At 60.4% G+C, this 18,530-nt stretch overlaps 5 protein-coding genes across 5 annotated transcripts; all 5 read left to right on the forward strand.

Annotated features, from left to right (window-relative positions):
* Positions 1 to 504: 504 nt before the first annotated feature.
* ABB37_01905 (hypothetical protein) lies at positions 505 to 3,343 on the forward strand (the record flags this gene model as incomplete). The annotated part of the gene is made up of 1 exon (XM_015798598.1): positions 505 to 3,343. The coding sequence occupies exon 1, from the start codon at positions 599 to 601 to the stop codon at positions 3,341 to 3,343; it is 2,745 nt and encodes a 914-aa protein (XP_015662076.1). The 5' UTR covers positions 505 to 598.
* A 1,257-nt stretch (positions 3,344 to 4,600) lies between these two features.
* Positions 4,601 to 6,161, forward strand: ABB37_01906 (hypothetical protein; the record flags this gene model as incomplete). Its single annotated transcript, XM_015798599.1, has 1 exon — positions 4,601 to 6,161. The coding sequence occupies exon 1, from the start codon at positions 4,659 to 4,661 to the stop codon at positions 6,159 to 6,161; it is 1,503 nt and encodes a 500-aa protein (XP_015662077.1). The 5' UTR covers positions 4,601 to 4,658.
* An 808-nt stretch (positions 6,162 to 6,969) lies between these two features.
* Positions 6,970 to 11,404, forward strand: ABB37_01907 (ATP-NAD kinase-like protein; the record flags this gene model as incomplete). The annotated part of the gene is made up of 1 exon (XM_015798600.1): positions 6,970 to 11,404. The coding sequence occupies exon 1, from the start codon at positions 7,598 to 7,600 to the stop codon at positions 11,402 to 11,404; it is 3,807 nt and encodes a 1,268-aa protein (XP_015662078.1). The 5' UTR covers positions 6,970 to 7,597.
* An 846-nt stretch (positions 11,405 to 12,250) lies between these two features.
* ABB37_01908 (hypothetical protein) lies at positions 12,251 to 16,349 on the forward strand (the record flags this gene model as incomplete). Its single annotated transcript, XM_015798601.1, has 1 exon — positions 12,251 to 16,349. The coding sequence occupies exon 1, from the start codon at positions 12,855 to 12,857 to the stop codon at positions 16,347 to 16,349; it is 3,495 nt and encodes a 1,164-aa protein (XP_015662079.1). The 5' UTR covers positions 12,251 to 12,854.
* A 708-nt stretch (positions 16,350 to 17,057) lies between these two features.
* ABB37_01909 (hypothetical protein) lies at positions 17,058 to 18,084 on the forward strand (the record flags this gene model as incomplete). The annotated part of the gene is made up of 1 exon (XM_015798602.1): positions 17,058 to 18,084. Exon 1 carries the CDS (start codon positions 17,107 to 17,109, stop codon positions 18,082 to 18,084), a length of 978 nt encoding a protein of 325 aa, XP_015662080.1. The 5' UTR covers positions 17,058 to 17,106.
* Between the last annotated feature and the right edge of the window lie 446 nt (positions 18,085 to 18,530).

The following is an 18,530-nucleotide window of genomic DNA, read 5'->3' on the forward strand; positions in this document are numbered from 1 at the left end:
ACCCGTGTGCGTGCGCGTACGTACCCTGCGTTTCTTGTTAGATCACTGATGTCCCCGTCCATCTCAACAACAAGCTAAAAAACTCAATAATGAGAAGAAACGTGACAGGATGAAGTCAGAGGTTTTTTTTTCTTCCTCTCTGTGTGATGGCTACACTGGAAGGAGAATTGCTGGCGGCGCCATTCCGCTGTGCTCCACCACACCAGGGATGTGCGTTTCCTATCGCCGAGGGGCGGTGCCCAGACCAAGGGTTTGGCACAGGCACCCATCCCTTCCTTTCCCCCCCTCCCTTTCTCGATAACACACAACCTAAACAGTGCAGATAGCTCGGCGTCGTGACATCAAAGCACCCCCTTCCTTGGGTGTTCCTGTCCCCGTATGATCAAGAGAAAATGCAAAACCGACTTGATATGATGTTGTACTGACCTTCCCATATTCTTGTTGTCTCTCACCCTTTTTCGCCCTTTGTCCCATCTTATAATTGTTGTACCACACGCGTATTATAGCGCTAGTTTCGAGGAGGAAGGAAAAAGAAAAACAAAACCAGTAAAAGAGAAGAAGCCGCAGCCGGCGAACGACGCACAGGAACGGCTCAGTGATGCTCCACCAAGAACCTGCGAAGTACGATTCACCGCCGTTCTCCGCGCTCGGCGAGCGAGAGATGGCGGCGACACCGATGAGCACCGCCGCATCTACCAGCGGGAGCGGCGTTCGCACGTCGTCGGCGCATCAGCACTTTAGTCAGCAGCAGCTGCTGCGGCACAGTCTCGTCGGTCGAACTTCCTACGTGGCTGGGATGCGCAACGCCACGGCCTACGCCCCACCGGGTGACGCCGGCAGCGCGGGAAGCTCCCTCCCCCTCGTCCCCGCCTCTCCCCCGCCGCTCGCCGACTCCGATAGCGCGGAGGCGGTCAGCGGCGGCGGCGGCGGTGCGTACGCGACCTACGAAGCTGGGGTGGCGACGACGCCGGGTGGGACGGTGGTGCTGCAGCCCTCGTACACAGCGCCGCAGGACGCAGTTCTCACCCCGGTCGGGGAGGACTTTGTGCATGAGGTGCTGGCGATGAACACCATGGCGATGGAGCAGTGCTACGCGGCGCTCGGCAGCAGCGCGACGCCGTCCATTGCGGCCGCGACCGAAGAGCCCATGACGATCTTACGCGAGGCCTTCATGCGACTCGATGACACCTCCGCACAGGACCTGCCGGGGCCGCTGCTAGATCAGCTGAAGGCGACCACGATGAACAACATGGGAGTGGTAGAGTGCAATCGCGGCCAGCCGCGTCAGGCGCTGAGCCACTTCGAGGCAGCGCGGCAGCTGGAGGAGAACAACGACACCGCTTCCCCTTCTGTGGCCCTCAACACGTGTGCGGCGTACAACGCACTGCGCATGTACGACAAGGCCACCGCCGCCGCGCTGGAGGCGATCGACATGCTGCGTGCGTTGGAGGCGCAGCGGCAACGCAGTCGTCGCATCAAGGCAGCGGTGTCCCAGCAGCGCTCGCCGATGTCGACTAGCAAAAGCATGAATGCCACCGCTGGCCGCGGTGATAACAAGACGGCGGACGAGGCAGCGGCGTTGGATGATGCGTTGCTGTTGGAGGCTGCGGCTGCCCCACAAATCGCGGAGTCGCAGAACGCCGCGCTGTGGGGTGCGGCGTGGAATAACCTGGCCGTCGCGCAGATCAACACGGCTCGGGAAGCGTCTTCGAAGGACACGAGTGAGTACACCAACACGCTGACGCTCTTTCAGAACGCGATGCGGGCGACGCAGGACCTACTCGGCCCGCAGCACCCCATGTCAAAGGCGGTCGTGGAGACGTATCGCTCCGTCCGCCTGGCGCTGCGCCACCACGGCGCCTTCAAGCAGCACCGCACGCTGCTGCGAGCGCCGCAACCGCCGGTGGACCCGCGTGTGCAGGCGTGGGAGGAGGAGCAAGTCGAGGCCGCCCCCGGGCAGACACGACACAACGCCATTGTGAAGCAGCGCCAGCAGCTCACCATCACCTTCCGCGGCGAGGTGACGGGCGGGCAGAAGCTGACTGAGCGCGTTGACGGCTCACCGTACCCGGGCGCTGTGGAGGAGGCATACCAGAGCCGACGCGGCGCCGCATCCAGCGGACGTGGCGCACGGACAGACAGCGCCAACCGCAGCAAGCACCGCGGCAAGCGCACCGCGTCCTCGAAGTCGAGGCAGAACATCAATGACGGGGTGTTGCGTGGGATGCCGCACAGCGAGACGCTGAAGCGCGCGAGTGTCGTCTACGGCAACCCCCACCCGCTTCTCTACACCCCACCACCCGCGCAGCTGCAGCAGTTTCAGCCGAGCGAGACGGCGCCGGCGTCGCTGCCCGGTAGCGCGCGAGGGCCACCGCGGGAGATGGAGATGCATTTCAACCGGGACGATGTCGGCGCTGCGGCCACCACGGGTAGGAAGATCAACAGCGCACGCAGCGGCCGACCGTCACCGCCGCCGCTGCCGCGCCACCAACCTCCTCCCCCGCAGCAGCAGCAACAGCGCATCCCGCGACAGCAGAACTCGGCCTCCGCTCGCTCCGGCGTGCAGTCCTCGCAGAACTCCATGCTGCCGCCGATTGCACAGGGGAAGAAGTACGGCCAAGTTCCAGCTGACTACAGCGAGAACGCGGGCAGCTCGGTGTTCATGCACATCCCACCGCCGCCGCCACCACCGCGGAATGACTTCTCTGCTGCGACGACAGCGGCGCGTCTGCAGCACTCCAAGATGCTTCTTCTAGCTTCTCCCTCGTCGGCAGATGCATCCTCGGCCGGTCAGTTTGGAGGCTACCTCGCTGCTGACTCCTCTTCTCAAGCGGCGCGTGAGGCTGAAAGCATTCTCGCGTCCGGCGAGCCGACCATCCACTCGCGCAAACCTCTCACACCACCCGGCGACGACGGCGATGATGTGCACGGCACCGAGAACGCCGCCGCACGAGACGACCACAACCGCAGTGATAAGCCGTCGCATGAGCTCTTTCAAGGCATGTGGGTGACGGCGGACACCAGTTACGTCTACCGCGGGCCACGCGTGTTTGGTTGCCCGGTCTACTACACTATCTCGACAACGCTGGACGTGGACGAGGACGGCGTGTCAGGCGCGCCACGGAGCACGACGGAGGGCGGAGCCAACCACGGCGACAACAACACGGCAGCGTCGGCGTCTGCGGAAGCGGCGACGGGCGGCGCGGCGCCGCTCGCGTTGACCTACAGCGATAGCAGCGATGACGAGGGCGATGCGGTTCACAACAGCGGTGGCGACCGGTATTCGGGCAGCGGTGCGCACTCCCCTGCGGTTGGCGAGGACGGCACCGAGCAGGAGATATAATACTCGAGGGGTTCTACTGCTGCTCTGCTGAATAAGAAGTTAGCTCGCGGGAGACCGTTGCATCGGATCTTCCTCGCCACAGACACTCACCAACAACAACGACAACAACAAAAAGAATGTCAGATAGACTGCTTTACCCGCTGCGGCAACCTCATCCTGCCGTGCTCTTTCCAAGAGAAAAACAGTCACCTGAAAGCCCTTTTTTTTACACATCTATATATCTCTCTCTACCTATCTGTTTTTCTTTTCTTTTTTTCATTGGTTTGGTTTGTCTCTCCTTTGATATCAGCTTTTTTCTCCAGTTCCCATGTATACGAGCGTGTTTTCTTTCCTGTCACAGTAGGGCGTAGAGGAATGAACTGGCAGTTGTCGATCGTGGTTTCTTCGAGTTGTGTCTTGCGTGGCTTTTGGCCGCCTTTTTGCTTGTTTATTGCCACTTCTCCTCTCTCTCTCGCTTTCTGATGGAATCCGCTGTTTGGCGCTTTTCTCTTGCATTTTCTTCCCCCCCCCCCCTTCATGGCCCGCCGTGGGCTACTACTTCTACTTCTTCTTCACTTTATCATTAGTGTTGCTTCCATTTCCCCAGAGGAGCGTGAGAAGACCCAACCACGGCGAGGTGAGGGGGTGCGCCGGATGCGCGCCGGCGCCGATGTAAAGCTGCAATTGTGTTTTTTCTTTTGATGGATTCTGTTTTGATTTTTCTCTTCTAATTGACTTCACCGATGTGATATTCTTGTGTATTCCCCACAGCACCTCTGAAAACGAAAACAAAGCAAGAACAGAAGTGGAGAGGAGTTTCCACCCCAGACGGTGGAATAAGCATACCCATGTGCATCTGTCTCTCTGTGTATGTGTGTGTGTGTGTGTGGTCTGTACATGGTGCCTTCTCGACGAGAGAGAGAGAGGGAAAACAGGGAAAAGGACAGCAGCAGCAACAACTGCGTTTCTCCAACAGCCTTTGACGGACCAAACACAGCGGAACTTGTATGGCTCCGCGTGCGACACTCGCAAAGGAGGAGAGAAAGAAAAAGAGAAAAAACCAGCGGTATCTTTTGGTTTTCTCCTTCGCTGCCCTGCAGCTCATTGTGCATCGACGCAGCTTTTTTTTTCTCATTTAGAAAAAAATTTCCTTGAAGAGCTGCTTCTTTAATAATTAACTCCTCAACAACGCTCTTCTGCCCCTCGTGCTTTTTAAAACTGCATTTCTGCCTCGCGTACTTCTCTGCGCGCACACACGATGACCCTTTCCCCACCTCTAGCATCTGTCTGCTTTCTTGTATTTCTATTCTTCGTTAACCTATTCGCCACGTTCATCATGCGTGCCGCCGTACGCCAGAAGTGGGCTTCTCTCTTGGCCATCTCCGGCTCCTCATCGAGCACCGCTACTCCTGAATCACACCGCACGGATGACAGCTACTGTTCCAGAGGTACAGGCTCTACGCATTCCACCGATGACGACACGCACACGAGCGCTACGTCGTCTTCATCTGAGATGAGCAGCTCTGGGACTTCCTCAGCGTCATCAGCAGCAAAGACACACAACAGCACATCCACTTCTTCGGCGGCATCGAGTTCGAGCAGCGGCATCAGCAGCAGCAATACCAGTGGTGCGTCGTCGACGAAACGAGCTCCAAGTTCTCTTGCCTCCAGCTCCGATGCATTAACGAAAACGTCTGCGAATAAAGATAGAAGTAAAGCTGCTGCGGCGAACCGTGCTGCATCAGAGCTGTCTCCTTCGGCTTCGACCACCTCCACCTCGAACGGCGTGGCAATCGATGATGCCGACGCGTTGGTGCAACTGCCCTCGTCCCCTTCGCCGCAGCAATATCTGCGTGGGTCAGCGAATGCCGCCCAGACCTCGGCAGTTTCTTCCTTTCCTAGTCAGCACCTCGCCTGCCGCGCAGGTGGTGCGGGGAACCCGCAGCAACCGGGAGTGGCTTCCCTGCAACTACACGGCTCCCGATCCGTGGACCCGGCTTCTCCGGCCAGTCCCTATCACTTCTCGGAGGAGGAACTCGCCCGGCAGCCGTGGGTGATCGAGTGTGACGCGACGACACACACGAGCGAGGAGGGCGGCCTCGTCACCCGTGCGGTGGATGTGCTGGAGACGATTCACACGACTCCGATTGCGGTGCCGCCCCCACCCGAAGAGGCGGCGCGACGTCGTCGTGAGGGCGGTCTGCCGTACCCGAGCCACCTCACTTTTCGCATTATCCCTCAAACGGCGGGGGGCGCTGATGCCGACGGCGCTGCCGCTGCCGACGGCGCGGCGAGGAGAGACAAGGAAGGCAAAACAGCCTTGACAGGCGACAGGGCTACAACAGGGGCAGGCGGACGCGTGCAGAAGACTGCATGCGACAGCTGCTGTGGTGGCCACTTGTACCGCAAGCGCGAAGAGGCGCAGCGCAAGGCAGAGGAGCGCGCCGCCGCACGCCAGAAGTCCTACCACAACCAACTGCGCAGTCATCACGTGCCGCTCGTAAACTTCCGCACCACGCGTGACCCGGCGGTCAACTTAATCGACGCAGACACCACGCTGCCCACCGTGGAGGAGGCGGCGGGGTACCGGCACTACGAAGAGGACCTGCAAGGGGCGGAGGCGAACCCGAAGAAGCTGGAGAAGGCCATGCGTCAGCGCCGGCGTCCTGCGAGTGGGCTGCATTGGAAGACGAAGTACGCCTTTGGCCGTCGCGCCGGCGGGGGGCCGCGTGGCGTAGGGGAGTCGGCGTTTGCGCGCGAGGGCGACCCGCAGCGGTTTTGGATCGCGCAACTGCACGAGCGATCGCAGGTACATCTGGAAATGATCGAGACCGAGTAAAGAAGAAGGGAGAAAATCTGTGCATGCGTGTGTGCATATGAGTGTTGGCGCTGACGTGGCGTGTGTGTGTGTGTGTGAAGTAACATCAGCGAACACGAACAATAATAATTCCCTGAATGAATGTACGCTGCGTTGAATCCTTCTTCTTTTCTTAAATAGATATTATCCCACAAATTGTACTGCGTTGCTGCTGTTCTTTAACCCTCTCTATACAACGATGATGCATCACAAATATCACATCGATCTTCTCTTTTTTTTTGAAACCTGTTTTTCACCCTTTCTGCCGAGTGCTCTGCTGCCTGTTACTTCGCGACCTTCCTTTAATTACATATATATTTGTTCTCTGATCTCTGCTGATACGTGTGATGCTTCGTGGGCACAATAGGTAGCTTTACGAAGCGGCACGCACACACACACCCGGAGGAACACCGATTGCTTTTCCCCTTTTTTAAAGGGGGGAGAGAAAGAGAGGACGCGAGACAATCAACCGGTGTACGTTGGCAGACCCATTTTGTTTTCTTCTGTACTTCACCCTTGTACCATTATATTTTCTCCTCTCATTCTCACACACTTGTTGGGAGACGAGCCAAATAGCAAGCAAACAGCCACGTAGCATGTCAGTGGGGGACGGGAGGCGTACACGATGCCTTACTTCTTGCACGATGAACATTCCTGTCACGCGCATTTGTACCGCAACGCAACGGTGTTGTTGTGTCTCTGTTTGGTTCCTTCCATCGCTCTTCACTTCTCGCCTTTTCTTTCCCTTTTCTTTGTCCCTCTACTGCGGGGCTTGGTCTTTCTCCTCCGCAGCCGTGCAACTCAACGTTTGCTGACCCCCTCCGTGCTTTTTCCAGGGTTGGGCACTCTTTGCTTAATGGGAACGCAGGGGTTTTACACTCAACGACTCGGACGCATTGCCAAGAGAGGTGGAGGGACTCCTCCAGAACCTGCTCGCTCACGTTATCTTCTATATAATTCCCCCTCCGGCTCTTTCGCTAGCTGCGGCTGCACTTTTTCTTTTATTGATTCTACCCCGACAGGGCCGGCTTTTGGCGTCGCACGGTTTTCGCTGCCAACAAACGGGTCAGCTTCTTCTTCTTAAAAAAAAACTGTTTTTTTTTCTCTTGCCCACAACCCTTTTGTTGTTTGCTTGACGTCTCCCTCCAGCCAGCATTACCATAATAAATAGAGAGGGGAAAACGGACATAGTTGGACTTCTGCGTTGTCTCTCCCGATCTCTGCTTCTATACACCGTCCACTCCACACACACACGCCCACGTACACACACACATACGGAATACAACAACAACAAAGACACATATATCTTTGCTGCTGAAAAATTCAAGAGTTTTTGAAGTATTGTTTTCGCACTCACACCACCAACAACAGCGGAAGAATCAAAGCGAACAAAGAACCGCGGTCGCTGCACTGTCACCATGCAGCGCACCGTCGCTGTTCTCTGCGGTGGTGGGCCCTACCACGTCCCCACGCTCGCCCGCGTCGCCCTCTTCCCCATCCACCTCGATCCCCCGACCCGCCAGCACCGTGAGCTGTTTCGCCTGCTGCTCGGTGCGCCGGACCTCGCCACGCTTTCACAGCCACCACCCCTGGCTGCGGTGGCGACGCCTGCGATGTCGATGGCACCCCCCAGCTCGTCTGGCACCGCACGGACTTCACAGTCTGCCTCGGCGGGCTCGCCGGTCTCGGCCGCCGCCGGGTTGAAAGGGAAGCTCCAGAGCTTTATGCAACGACAAAAGGGCGTCGGCGAGGGCGGCCCCTCCATTGGAGGCAGCTCCACACCTTCCTCCAGCGGCGCCGTCGCCCCTGCGGCGAACTTCCTCGACGCGGACCCGATCTTCTGCGGCTCCTCCTCTCCGTTTTGGTACATGGAGGCCTTCGCCACGAGTCTGCGCGAGGACAGCCAACTCGCCCCCTTTGACGACATTATTTTGATCCCCAACACGCGCGGCCCGGTGAGTCTGCGGCAGTCGACGCACCTCGCCGCGCTGGCCGTCCTCGCCACCCGCGGCCTGGCACACGTCCATGTCGACTTCACCGCCCTCGAGCATCCTGATGAGTCGATGCCGATCATCTACGAACTTGTCTGCAAGTACACGAACTGCGTCCTCATGCACTGGCTGCAGGACGCCTACGAGATGCAGAACTGGAGCCACTTCGCGGAGTTCAAGAACACCGTGCCGATGTTGCTGCTGCAGACACAGAGTTACCCCCCACGTGCGCTGGAGCGGCAGCGGCCCCTCGGCAGCGTATCGCGACTCCCCTCTCGCCAGTACCACTCCCCCCCCAGCCCCTACGTGCGCAGCCCCGCGGAGGCGGCGTACTACCGCAGTGCGGAGCAATTTATGCACGCCTCCATGATGATGCGGCGGCGCAACCCGTCCCCGATGGCGCTGGTTGGTGGGGGCGACTACGTGGACACGGACATGCGAGAGCGCTACGAGAGCGCCTCCCTGGTGAACCGGGAGACGGACTACTTCGATGACGTACCGGACGGCCCACCGAACCATCGCCGGGCGGAGGAGATGGCGGTGGTGTCATCATCTTCTTCCACGGGTGCGGCGGCGTGGCGGGGGGAGGAGTCCGAAGCGGCGCGCGGGACGCCGCCGCCTACAGCGCATGAGAGGGCCTTCGTCCGCTCCCCGCTGCTGCGTGGGGGGCAGACAACGACTCGCACGGCCTCCACAACCACGCCTGGAGGGCCAAACCGTAGTAGTGGTGGTAGCAGCAGCAGCAGTACCGTCGTGCCGCGGTCCGCGTCGACCGGACGCGATCGGCTCGGCCTGAGCTACGCTGACTGTGCGAAGGGTCGCTGGTGGAACACACCTGGTGGCCGCGGCGATGACGAGGTGGAGCTGAGCCGGGCCTACTGGAGCTCGACGAGCAGCAGCTGGTTGGGCGGCGGCGGCACGGGGGCGACGTCGTCGCTGCCGGACTGGATGGAGGAGGTCGGGGCAACGGCCAAGGCGAACACGAGGAACCATCGCCGCACCACAGAGCACCACGCGTCGTCGACACAGATCTCGGACCCGGCCCTGGCGGAGGAGGCAGATGAGAACGTGCGGGGCGGCGGGGCAGCCGCAACCGCCGCCGCAGCGCCGCCGAACGGGGAGCGTGACGCGCAGGGTCTGGACACGGTGGTGTCAGATGACGGCTTTGCGCTCGCCGTGGAGGAGCAGCACGGCGAACATGTGGATGTCGGCGACGACGCAGGGACAACGTCGGAGAGAGACAACGAAGCATCTCCGCAGGTGATGTCTTCCCTGTCGAGCGAGTCGGTGGCGCGTGAGAGCGCCGACGAGGACACCCGCAAGCGCTACCTCACTCGCGAGATCGAAGACGTGCGGAAGATGTTGGACGGGATGCTGCGCCTTTCCGGCGTCGCCTCCGCGGCATCTTCATCTTCAGCAACAGCAGCCGCCGCCGCCGCAGCTGGAGCCGCGTCGGAGAACGCAAAAAGCATGCCGCTCTCTTCACAGGGAGGGGCGGCAACGAGCAGCAGCAGCAACTCCACCGTTAGCGGTGCTTTGAGTAAATTCGGGCCTGCACGGGCGCCTGGTCGCGACTTTGGTCTCTATGAGGCGCACCACCACGATGCCCACGGCCACAACCGTCGCCGCCACCGCTCCGTTCGCCAGCTCATCGAGGAGCTCTTTCCACCCCGTGTGTACGGGCAACCCGCCACGGCTGCCGCTGCTGGGCCCACGGCGATCGGGGCTGTAGAGGATGGCATTCGCGAGTACTACGGTGGAAATCATGCAGCAGCTGCTGCTGCTGCAGCGAGTGGAAGTGGCAGTGGTCGGCTGTCACGAGCCGTGTCCTCTGCGTCTATCTTCAATACCGCCGTCAAGATAACACCGACCCATCTCGAACGCACGCAACAAGGTGGGCTGAATCGCAGCAGCAGGAGCGACGGTGACGCCAGCAAAAGCAAGAGGGATGAAGAAGGCAGCCGGATCAGCACCATTCCCAGCTCCGTCACGGACGGCGACGTGTACTCGTGGATCGACTCGCCGTTGGTGGAGGTCCACCCCATCACGCGCAGCACCGGCGCCGATGTCCGCCAGGCCCTGTGGGAGCAGGAGATCCACCCCTCCTCTATCCTCACGGACTGCGTGCAGCGGTACATGGAGGGGCACGGGCTCTACCGCGACCCCCGCAAGGCGACGGCGGCGTCGCTCTACGCCGGTGTGGGGGCGAACGACTTCAGCGGCTCCGCCCGCAGCGGTGGTGGGGTCGGCGGCCCAGGCGGCCAGCTCGGTGCGGCGGCCGAAGTCAGCGGCGGTTTTCGCGACCCGGCGACGGCCGGCAGCGGCAGCGCAGGCAGCAGCGGCGGTGGCGGAGTGGGGGTCAGCAGCAGTGCGGTGGGTAATACCATCATGGACGGCCGCACCGGTGTCCGCCGCGTTGCGCCGCGTGACACGTCGACGCTGTTCTTCCCGGGCTTAATCCCCCGGCTGGAGCTGCACTACGACCGCAACAACCTCCTCGCGCGGGAGCAGTTTGAGAAGCTGCGCCTCTTCCAGTGCCAGGACGGCGAGGAGCCAGATTTGATTGTACCGATTGGCGGGGATGGGTACATGATGCACTGCATCCGCAAGAACTGGCGCCGCTTTATCCCTTTTTACGGCGTCAACGCCGGCCATGTCGGGTACTTGCTGAACGATCGATCAACGCTGGAGGAACTCTTCTCCTCTCCATTGAAGTTGCACTTTACCACAATGCTCTACTGCCAAGCAGAGAAGGAAGGCGACACCGGCGAGCGCATGCTTCTCTCCGAGCTCGCCTTCAACGACGCCTGGGTGGAGCGCTCAAGCGGGCAGACGGCCCTCATTCGCATCTTGGTGAACGGGCAGGAGCGCATTCGACGTCTGCGCGGCGACGGCGTGCTCGTATCCACCGCGGCCGGCAGCACCGCGTACAGTCAGGCGTTGGGGGCCTCGCCGGTGCCTGTGGGTGCCCCGCTGATACAAGTCGTGGGCAGCAACGTCGTCTCCCCCGCGCAGTGGCGACCCGCGCATTTAGACCAGGAAGATCAGGTGGAGTTTGAGGTGATCGACAGCACCAAGCGACCGTGCCGGTGCTACGTCGACTCCGTGGACGTGGGCAATGTCACGCGGCTGCTTGTCCGGTCCAGCCGCGTGGCCGGAGTGACGCTGGCCTTCTCCAAGAGCTGCGATCTGCAGCACAAGCTGTACCACATGCAGTTCCCCAAGACGCTGTGAGCGCCGTTGTCCCGCCAAAGACAAGCGCTGAAGGTACATTTGATAAAAGAAAGAAGCATGGACGCGTTCCCGAACGAATAGCACGGACTTGACGCTGTTCTTCATAAATGACGATACGCGCAGTGTCGTTTGCGCCTCCGCTCTTCAGCGTGTGTGTTTTCTTTTAGTTTATTTGCGCTTCTCTGCCGCCCGCCCTCCTTCCCCTGCTGTTGGCTTTTCATTTCGTTCTCTCGCACGCGTACCGTGTATGGTGCTGCACACGTGTTCATTGACAGTTCTGCATTGTGACATCGAAGAGAATCGTCTGTTAGTCACGTGAGTGTTGTGCATACGCTTGCTTCTCTCTCACGGTATGTGTGTGGGTGTGTGAGTGTGTGATACGTGCAGCTTGAGAGCCTCTGGGCGGTTCCTCGAAGAAATCAAAAATAAGGAATTTTGAAGGCGGAGTTGAAGGTGTGCGAACGGCTTCTGCTCCGCAGCCAACGTCGTGTTGGAGTACCTCACAATTGCAATGAAGGGAAAACACACACACACACACGCGCGCGCGGTTTGACGGTACTATATCTTTCAAAGTTACGTAACCGCAGCTCGAAGCTGATCTCGGCGTTAAATCGGTTCTGTTTGTGTGCTGTTATCGATGGCTTCATCGCTGCAGCAGGATGTTTGCGCGGGCGTTGAGGCACCTGGCTGCTCTGCATGCATAATTGAATGAAATGCGGCTGCGTTGCCAGCTCCCTCCCCCCGGGCGAATCCTATCCATTGGGGGTTCCCAACTGCATGTCGTGTGGCGGGTCTCGCGCTTCACTTTCGTCATCTCCACACGCACCTCCATTCGACTCTCTTCACAGCGAGTATTATTTTTATCCTTCCCTTGTTGCGCTGGAGAGACTTGCGTACGTCTGTATTCTTTTGCGAGAGGAGGACAGACACGACAGCAGCACCAACACCAAAGAATAGAGCTGGCGGGTACAATACAGCAGCCGTTCTTTCCCGTAAGTCGTAGGCTTACATCGCAGCAGAAACTCTGTCCCCTCTCTTTTGCACGGGCACACCGTTAGTTTACACCATAGATAGAATTATAAAACTAAGAAAAGATCGAAGAGGAAAGAAACTCAGACCTCGTTTCCTTTTTCCTCATCTCTCTTGCTTTCTGTAGAGTACTTTAGAAAAAACCACTTCCCAGCTTTCCAAACAGGGTGGAGAAGAGGGAGGTATCAGAAGCCCTAAATCGCCTTTTTTCCTGGCCTTCACCGTGCGGCTCACCGTCGCTTTTCGCTTCATATTTCTCCTCACTCCAGAGGCCCACACCGTTCGGGTTGAACAACACAACAAAACGGCCGTGCCATACACGCACCTGCTTTCTACGTCGGCTCTATCCCGGGACTGCTGCTAAAAGAAAACTAAGCAAGTAGAGAAGAAAGAAGGCGTTGTCCGAGAGAGAGAGAGAGAGATGGAGATGCACACACCAGAGCCGCGACGCACCCGCAACAGCGGCGGCGGGGCGGAGGGCGTCACACCGAAAGCGGAGCCCGTCAGCCCCACCCCCGCCTCCGCCCCTCGCGCCGGCTTTCTGCGACGGGGCGACAACGCCGCCACGGCCACCACGCTGCACGGCGCCCTCGCCGCCGGTCCGTCCGTGCTCTTAGACGACGACGCCGGCACCGCCGTGGCCGTGGACGCGTCACCGCCGCCGAGCCAACTGACGCAGTCGTCGCACTCGCAGCTGCCACCTGGGCAGACGCGGCTGCCTCGTCAGCGCCCGCGCTTCCACACCGTGCAAGACCTCGATGTGGCACTGAACCAAGCAATCGAGGGCAAGATCAACAGCCGCAACGCGTGGGTGAGCAAGGAGGCGAGCGACCTTCTCGAAGGCATCACACACACCATTGAGACGACGCTCGACGCGGCCTCGGCGGACGACTACGCCGGCTTTGCGAAGGCGGCCACGGTGGTGGAGGGCTGCTCGAAGGTGTGGACGAGTCGGGTGGACAGCACGTACCAGCAGAGCAACCAAATGGTGCAGCGCCTCCTCCGCGGAGACGACGCCTCAGGCAAGGCGCCCGGTGAGGACGGCGAGGACGGAGAGGGAGCTGACGAGAACGGCGATGAGGCGCAGCGCAATAAGAGCCGCTCGCGCAGTGCAGCAGCAGCGGCGGCGGCGGCCACCCGCACGCTCGCCTTGGATGCGACGGAGATCAACCTCGACAGCAAGAGTCGCACCGCGCTGACGCAGACAGGCGTGAACGCGCAATTCCGTGCCATCACCTCGAAGTTCGACCAGGGCAACGCGCAAGGCCTGTTGATGAACAACGCGCCTTTTGGCAGGGCGGGCAACATTATTTTAGATGTGGATTATTCCTTGCTGCCGGCCTCGGTGATGGCAGCGGGTCGGGTGAGTGGTGGACGGGGCAGCGGGCAGCGGGGACGCAAGCATACGGCAGGTGCAGAGCCCTCGGCCCTCACCTCGCTCAATGGCAGCAACAACGATGCTGAGCTGAGTGCGGACTCCGATCCGACTGCCGTTGCGTCGCGCACGTCGCAGCACGCCGCTGTTGAGCACGACGCGGCCGTATACGAAAGTGTTGGCGATTTCCCACCGTACGCCGGCGTTGCGGTGACGACTGGGCTGGACGCAACTGCCTCCCAATCGAGTTCGCCCCTCCAACCCTCCAGCGCACGCGGCTCCCTCGCCGTCTCTCAGCATGGCGGCGCGATGGACAAGCTGAACAGCGATCCACGGGCAAGTCAAATGAGCCAACTTGACCCGCTTCTGCTGCTTCCCCACACCTCTTCCTCTGCCTCGTCTTCTGCAATTCCAACCCTCGAGGACGGACACCGACGCTCCTCCTTCAAGACGGAGCCAAACAACTTGGGAGGAAGTCGCGCAGAAGGCCCTGTGGGAGGTGTGGATGAAGGGGCAGAGGAGGACGAGGACTACGGAGACTGGGGGGCTGGCGGTGGTGCCGATGACGATGACGAGGCCACGCCGTACACGGCAGATCATCCGCGCGTTGAGGCCGACAACTCGGACTGCGGTACTCCTACCACTAACACCGGCGGTGTCACTGTTGCTGCTGCTGCCGCGCGCGACTTGGGCCTCGAGGCACGTCACCTCGTCTCGGGTGTGACGGAGATGGAGGCGATGGACACCCTCTTCCACGGACACACTCAGCTTGCCCTGGAGGCGGAGGATCCGACGTCGTGGTGCCCGTTAAGCGAGGTGGCGAAGAATCCGCTGGCGGCCGGGCTGGGCAGGTCAGAGCTGTCACGGCTGCACCGCGAGCACCACTTTACGCAGCCGCAGAAGCAGCAGGCGGGGCCGGCAGGTGCTGCTGCTGCTGGTGGTGGCAGTGGCATGACCGGGACGGAGTCCCTCCTCAAATCGGAGAGCCCGACCAGCCCGGCCACGAAGAGGGGACGAAAGGAACGTACGGTGATGTTTCAGCTCCCCGACAGCGCCAGTCTTCACGGCTCTTCGGGGTCCGGTCTCGTGGCCTTCTCCACCACAGCGGAGCTACTCGAGGACGGTGCGCTGCGACAGGCCACGACGGCGGCACGCAACATCACATCGCTAGGGAAGCAGCTGTTACTCGCGAAGGACGCGGCGCACAGCGTGGTCGCTTACACCCAGAGCACCGTGCAGCGCGCCAAGGCAGAGGAAGCCGGTCTCGTGCTAGCAGAAGCGCCCATCCCCGGCAAAACCATCCCCTCCTACATGTCCTACCCTCTTCACACGCAGGACTTCTTTCAGCCCTTTTCCACGTCCCTCACGCAGTGGAACCTGCTGCGGAAGTCGGCCACGGGGCGGCTGATTGAGAGCAACGCCGGCGCGGATGGGACGGAGTCCGCCGCAGCACCGCCAAACACGACGGCCAGGGACGGCGGCAGTGCGGGTCACCGACTGGGGTACTACGGCTCGGGGGATGCGGTGGGCGCGAGGGCCTATGACGACGATGACGGCACTGGCCACCACAACCGCGAGGGTGACATGCCGGTTGAGTTCTTCCCTGGAGGGGCCGAGTTGGAGGGTGTGGACGGCGCGGAGGCCGGCGGCGACTACGCCGACTACGCGGACGTCTACGGACCGGATGATGATGGCAACGACAACGTGGCGGAGGAGGAGCGGCGGTACGTGCAGGAGGGCTTCCGTAGCTCGTCCGATGCACGCCTGGTGGCGCAGGTGGAGCTGGCAGCCGCCACCACAGCAGCAGCGTCGGCAACAAGAGGCTCCGCCGGCTCGGTGTTGTCTTCCTCTGCCACCTTCTCTGGGCGCAGCAGCGGCGACGGCGGTAACAACGCGGGGGGCTTGCTGGCGGACCCGATGGAACTGCTGGCGGTGCTCGATGCAGCGGAGGCGACGATACCGAGTCAGGTGGACGTGGTGCGGCTGCGACAGCTTATGTGGGAGGCACTGCAGGGTCACCTGTCAGCGAATCAGCAAGACAAGGCGGTGGACTTGACGGCGCTGCGCAGTGAGGCGGCGGGCGCTATTTTGACGGGTGCGGGTGGGGGAGAAGCGCAGGGGACGCGGAACGGTGTGCCGGTGACGACCCAGACGGCGGTGAAGGCACGCGCGCAGGCCGTTCTGAATCGTATTCGCAGGCGGACGCGTGCCGCCGCCGCCGCCGCGGACGAGGAGAGCAGCAGCGAGGAAGATAAGGTGGAGAAGGAGGCAACGGAGAAGGGAGGAGAGGATGAAAGGCGGTTGCCACGGCGCCGGTCGGGCGAGACGGGCGTGGCGGACATCGCCGTGACAAGGTTTAGCGACGTGGTGCGTTCGGTCCTACCGCACATTGCCGCTGTCTCCTCCACCAACACCTTGTCCCCGGCGTTCTTCTTCTTTTCGGTGCTGTTTCTGGCGAATGAGCACAACGTAGTGCTGCAGAGTGTTGACTCCTTAGATGACCTGCGCGCGTGCGGGATTGCGCGTCGCGTAGGCGAGTGAAGGACCCGCTTTTCTTCTGTTGTTCTATTATTATTATTATCACCTTTGGTAGGAGAGTGCGAACCGTACTGCTTCTTCTCCCTGACGGACACCGCAAATGGCGACGCTTCGTCGATAGAGTGTAATTCTTATTTTTCTTTTTGGCATGCAGCGCACACGTGTGGGGTACTGCGATGCGCACTGCGGGGAAGCGCACGCGCGGGAGAGAGAGAGAGAGAATATACTCGCGTTGTTATTTGGTTTATTCACTGAAAGAGAGCGTTGATCACCTCGACTTTCGGGTTAAACACCACCCGCAGCCGCAGCCGCAGCAACAGCAGCAGCCAACAGTAGCCCACTTCAAAAGCCACTCTTTCTCTCTCTCAACAATGTGGTGCCTGTGCAATGAGATTCGTTGACTCTCCAGCTGCGCGCCTGCGTCCAAGTGCGTCCGCAATGGAAATCAAACAGCGAACGACGCGGCCTTTCTTGCGCTTTCGCACTTGACCTCCACATGGACTCTGAACTCCGTGCGGTGGTGGTAGTAGTCGTAAGTCAAGCTGCTCTGCATGTGGGGGATGCGAAACGGCGGTGCTGCTGGTGCTGCATTTGATCGCTGACACCGCACGCCTTCCTGTTGGGGGCGTACTCACTGAAAACTAATCCTCCGTCTAACCCTCTTCTTTCTCTCTATATACGTATATATATATCCTTGGTTTGCTGGCGTTCAGGCATCTCCGCTCTTTTCCTTTTATTTTTTCCTTCGCGTTTTTGCTCGATGTCGTACATCCCCCGTAGTCACTACCTCACCCTGCACGACACCTTGCGTCGGCTTCTCGGACCCAATGCCCAACTGGCGGCTTTCGTCAAGGCAAAGAAGAACTTCCAGTGCGACATGCTGGTGAACTGCGCCCAGACGGACCCAGAGACGCTGTATCGTGAAGGCGTGGCCGCCAGCAGCTCCGCCGACAGTGAAAGGAACACTTCCAGCTCGAGTAGCAGCAGTGCCGATCATGATACCGGTGCAGCGTCTTCGATCAACTATTCAAAGAAAGGCGTTAGCCTCGTGGCGCGTCAGCTGCAGGAGCTGCTGGGCTTCTGCGATGTCGTCCCGCACACCCGCCGCATCGACGTGGCCTTTCGGGACCGCACCGTCATCCAGCTCGCTCTGGGCGCCGGCAAAGCCGATTTACCCTTCGCCGTCGAAAAAGGCGAAGACATCAACCAAGAGCCGGACTGGCGCAAGCGCAATCGCCTGCGCGTCTCACTCGGCTTTGACGAGGAGCTCTTTCTTGCGGCCTGCACACGCACCATCAACGTCGCCGCACGCACGCTCGAGAAGTCCATGTACGATTACTTCCGCTACTCCGCCATGCTGCAGTTGTTTCCAGCGATGGCGGCCGCCTACGAGGCGAGTGGGCAGGACTGGCGCGCCGTGCTGCCTCCAATCATCTACTGGAAGGCGCACGGCTATGCTCTGGAAAAGGCGTACGGCTGTCGCCACTACCAGAACGCGGCCGCCACCGTCGAGCACAACTTTGCGGAGTACTACGGCGTGTTTCCGATGGACAACCCCTTCTGCCCTGGCGAGGACCTTAACACCATTGAGGTGGTGAGGTGGCTGTGTGAGGCTCGCAAGACGGGTGGGCTACTGACCCTCGGCACGGAGGCGTCTTTGCCGGAGGCGGCGACGAGAGAGGCGGCGCTGAGTACGCCAAGTTTTGAAGCTGCCCCGGCGGAGCCGACGCCCCAGTAAACTGAAAAATCGTAGCTGACGTTGTAGCACTGTGCAGTCGTCGTGTACTCGCTTCCTCCCCCGGAGGCATTCCGGAGCTGCCGCCGCTGCTGCTGCTGCACTTCCGATGAACGCAAGATCCGCCTGAGTGCGTCAGGGTTGGGGGTCCTTTTCCATATATAAATGTTTTCTCTCCTGCACCGTGAACGATAGTGGGCGACAGGGAAAAAGTCGTGGTGCAACCGAGAGTGGCGAAGAAGGCAAAGCTCCCGGACGAGCCTGAGGGGGCTCACCGTCATGTTCTCTCCTTTGTGGTTTTTCCTGTTTTTGCAGTTCGTCCACGTATCTTTCAACGGCGACTCATCGGGAGAGCGGAGAGCCCTTTTTTTTTCTTCCTTTGCTTTTTGCGGTGCGCCGTCTTGGAGCGGTGGGGGAGGTTCCTTTTTCCTTTCTTATCGGATCTGCCC

This window comes from Leptomonas pyrrhocoris (assembly GCF_001293395.1).
Source record: "Leptomonas pyrrhocoris isolate H10 chromosome Unknown, whole genome shotgun sequence".
NCBI classification, from domain to species: domain Eukaryota; phylum Euglenozoa; class Kinetoplastea; order Trypanosomatida; family Trypanosomatidae; genus Leptomonas; species Leptomonas pyrrhocoris.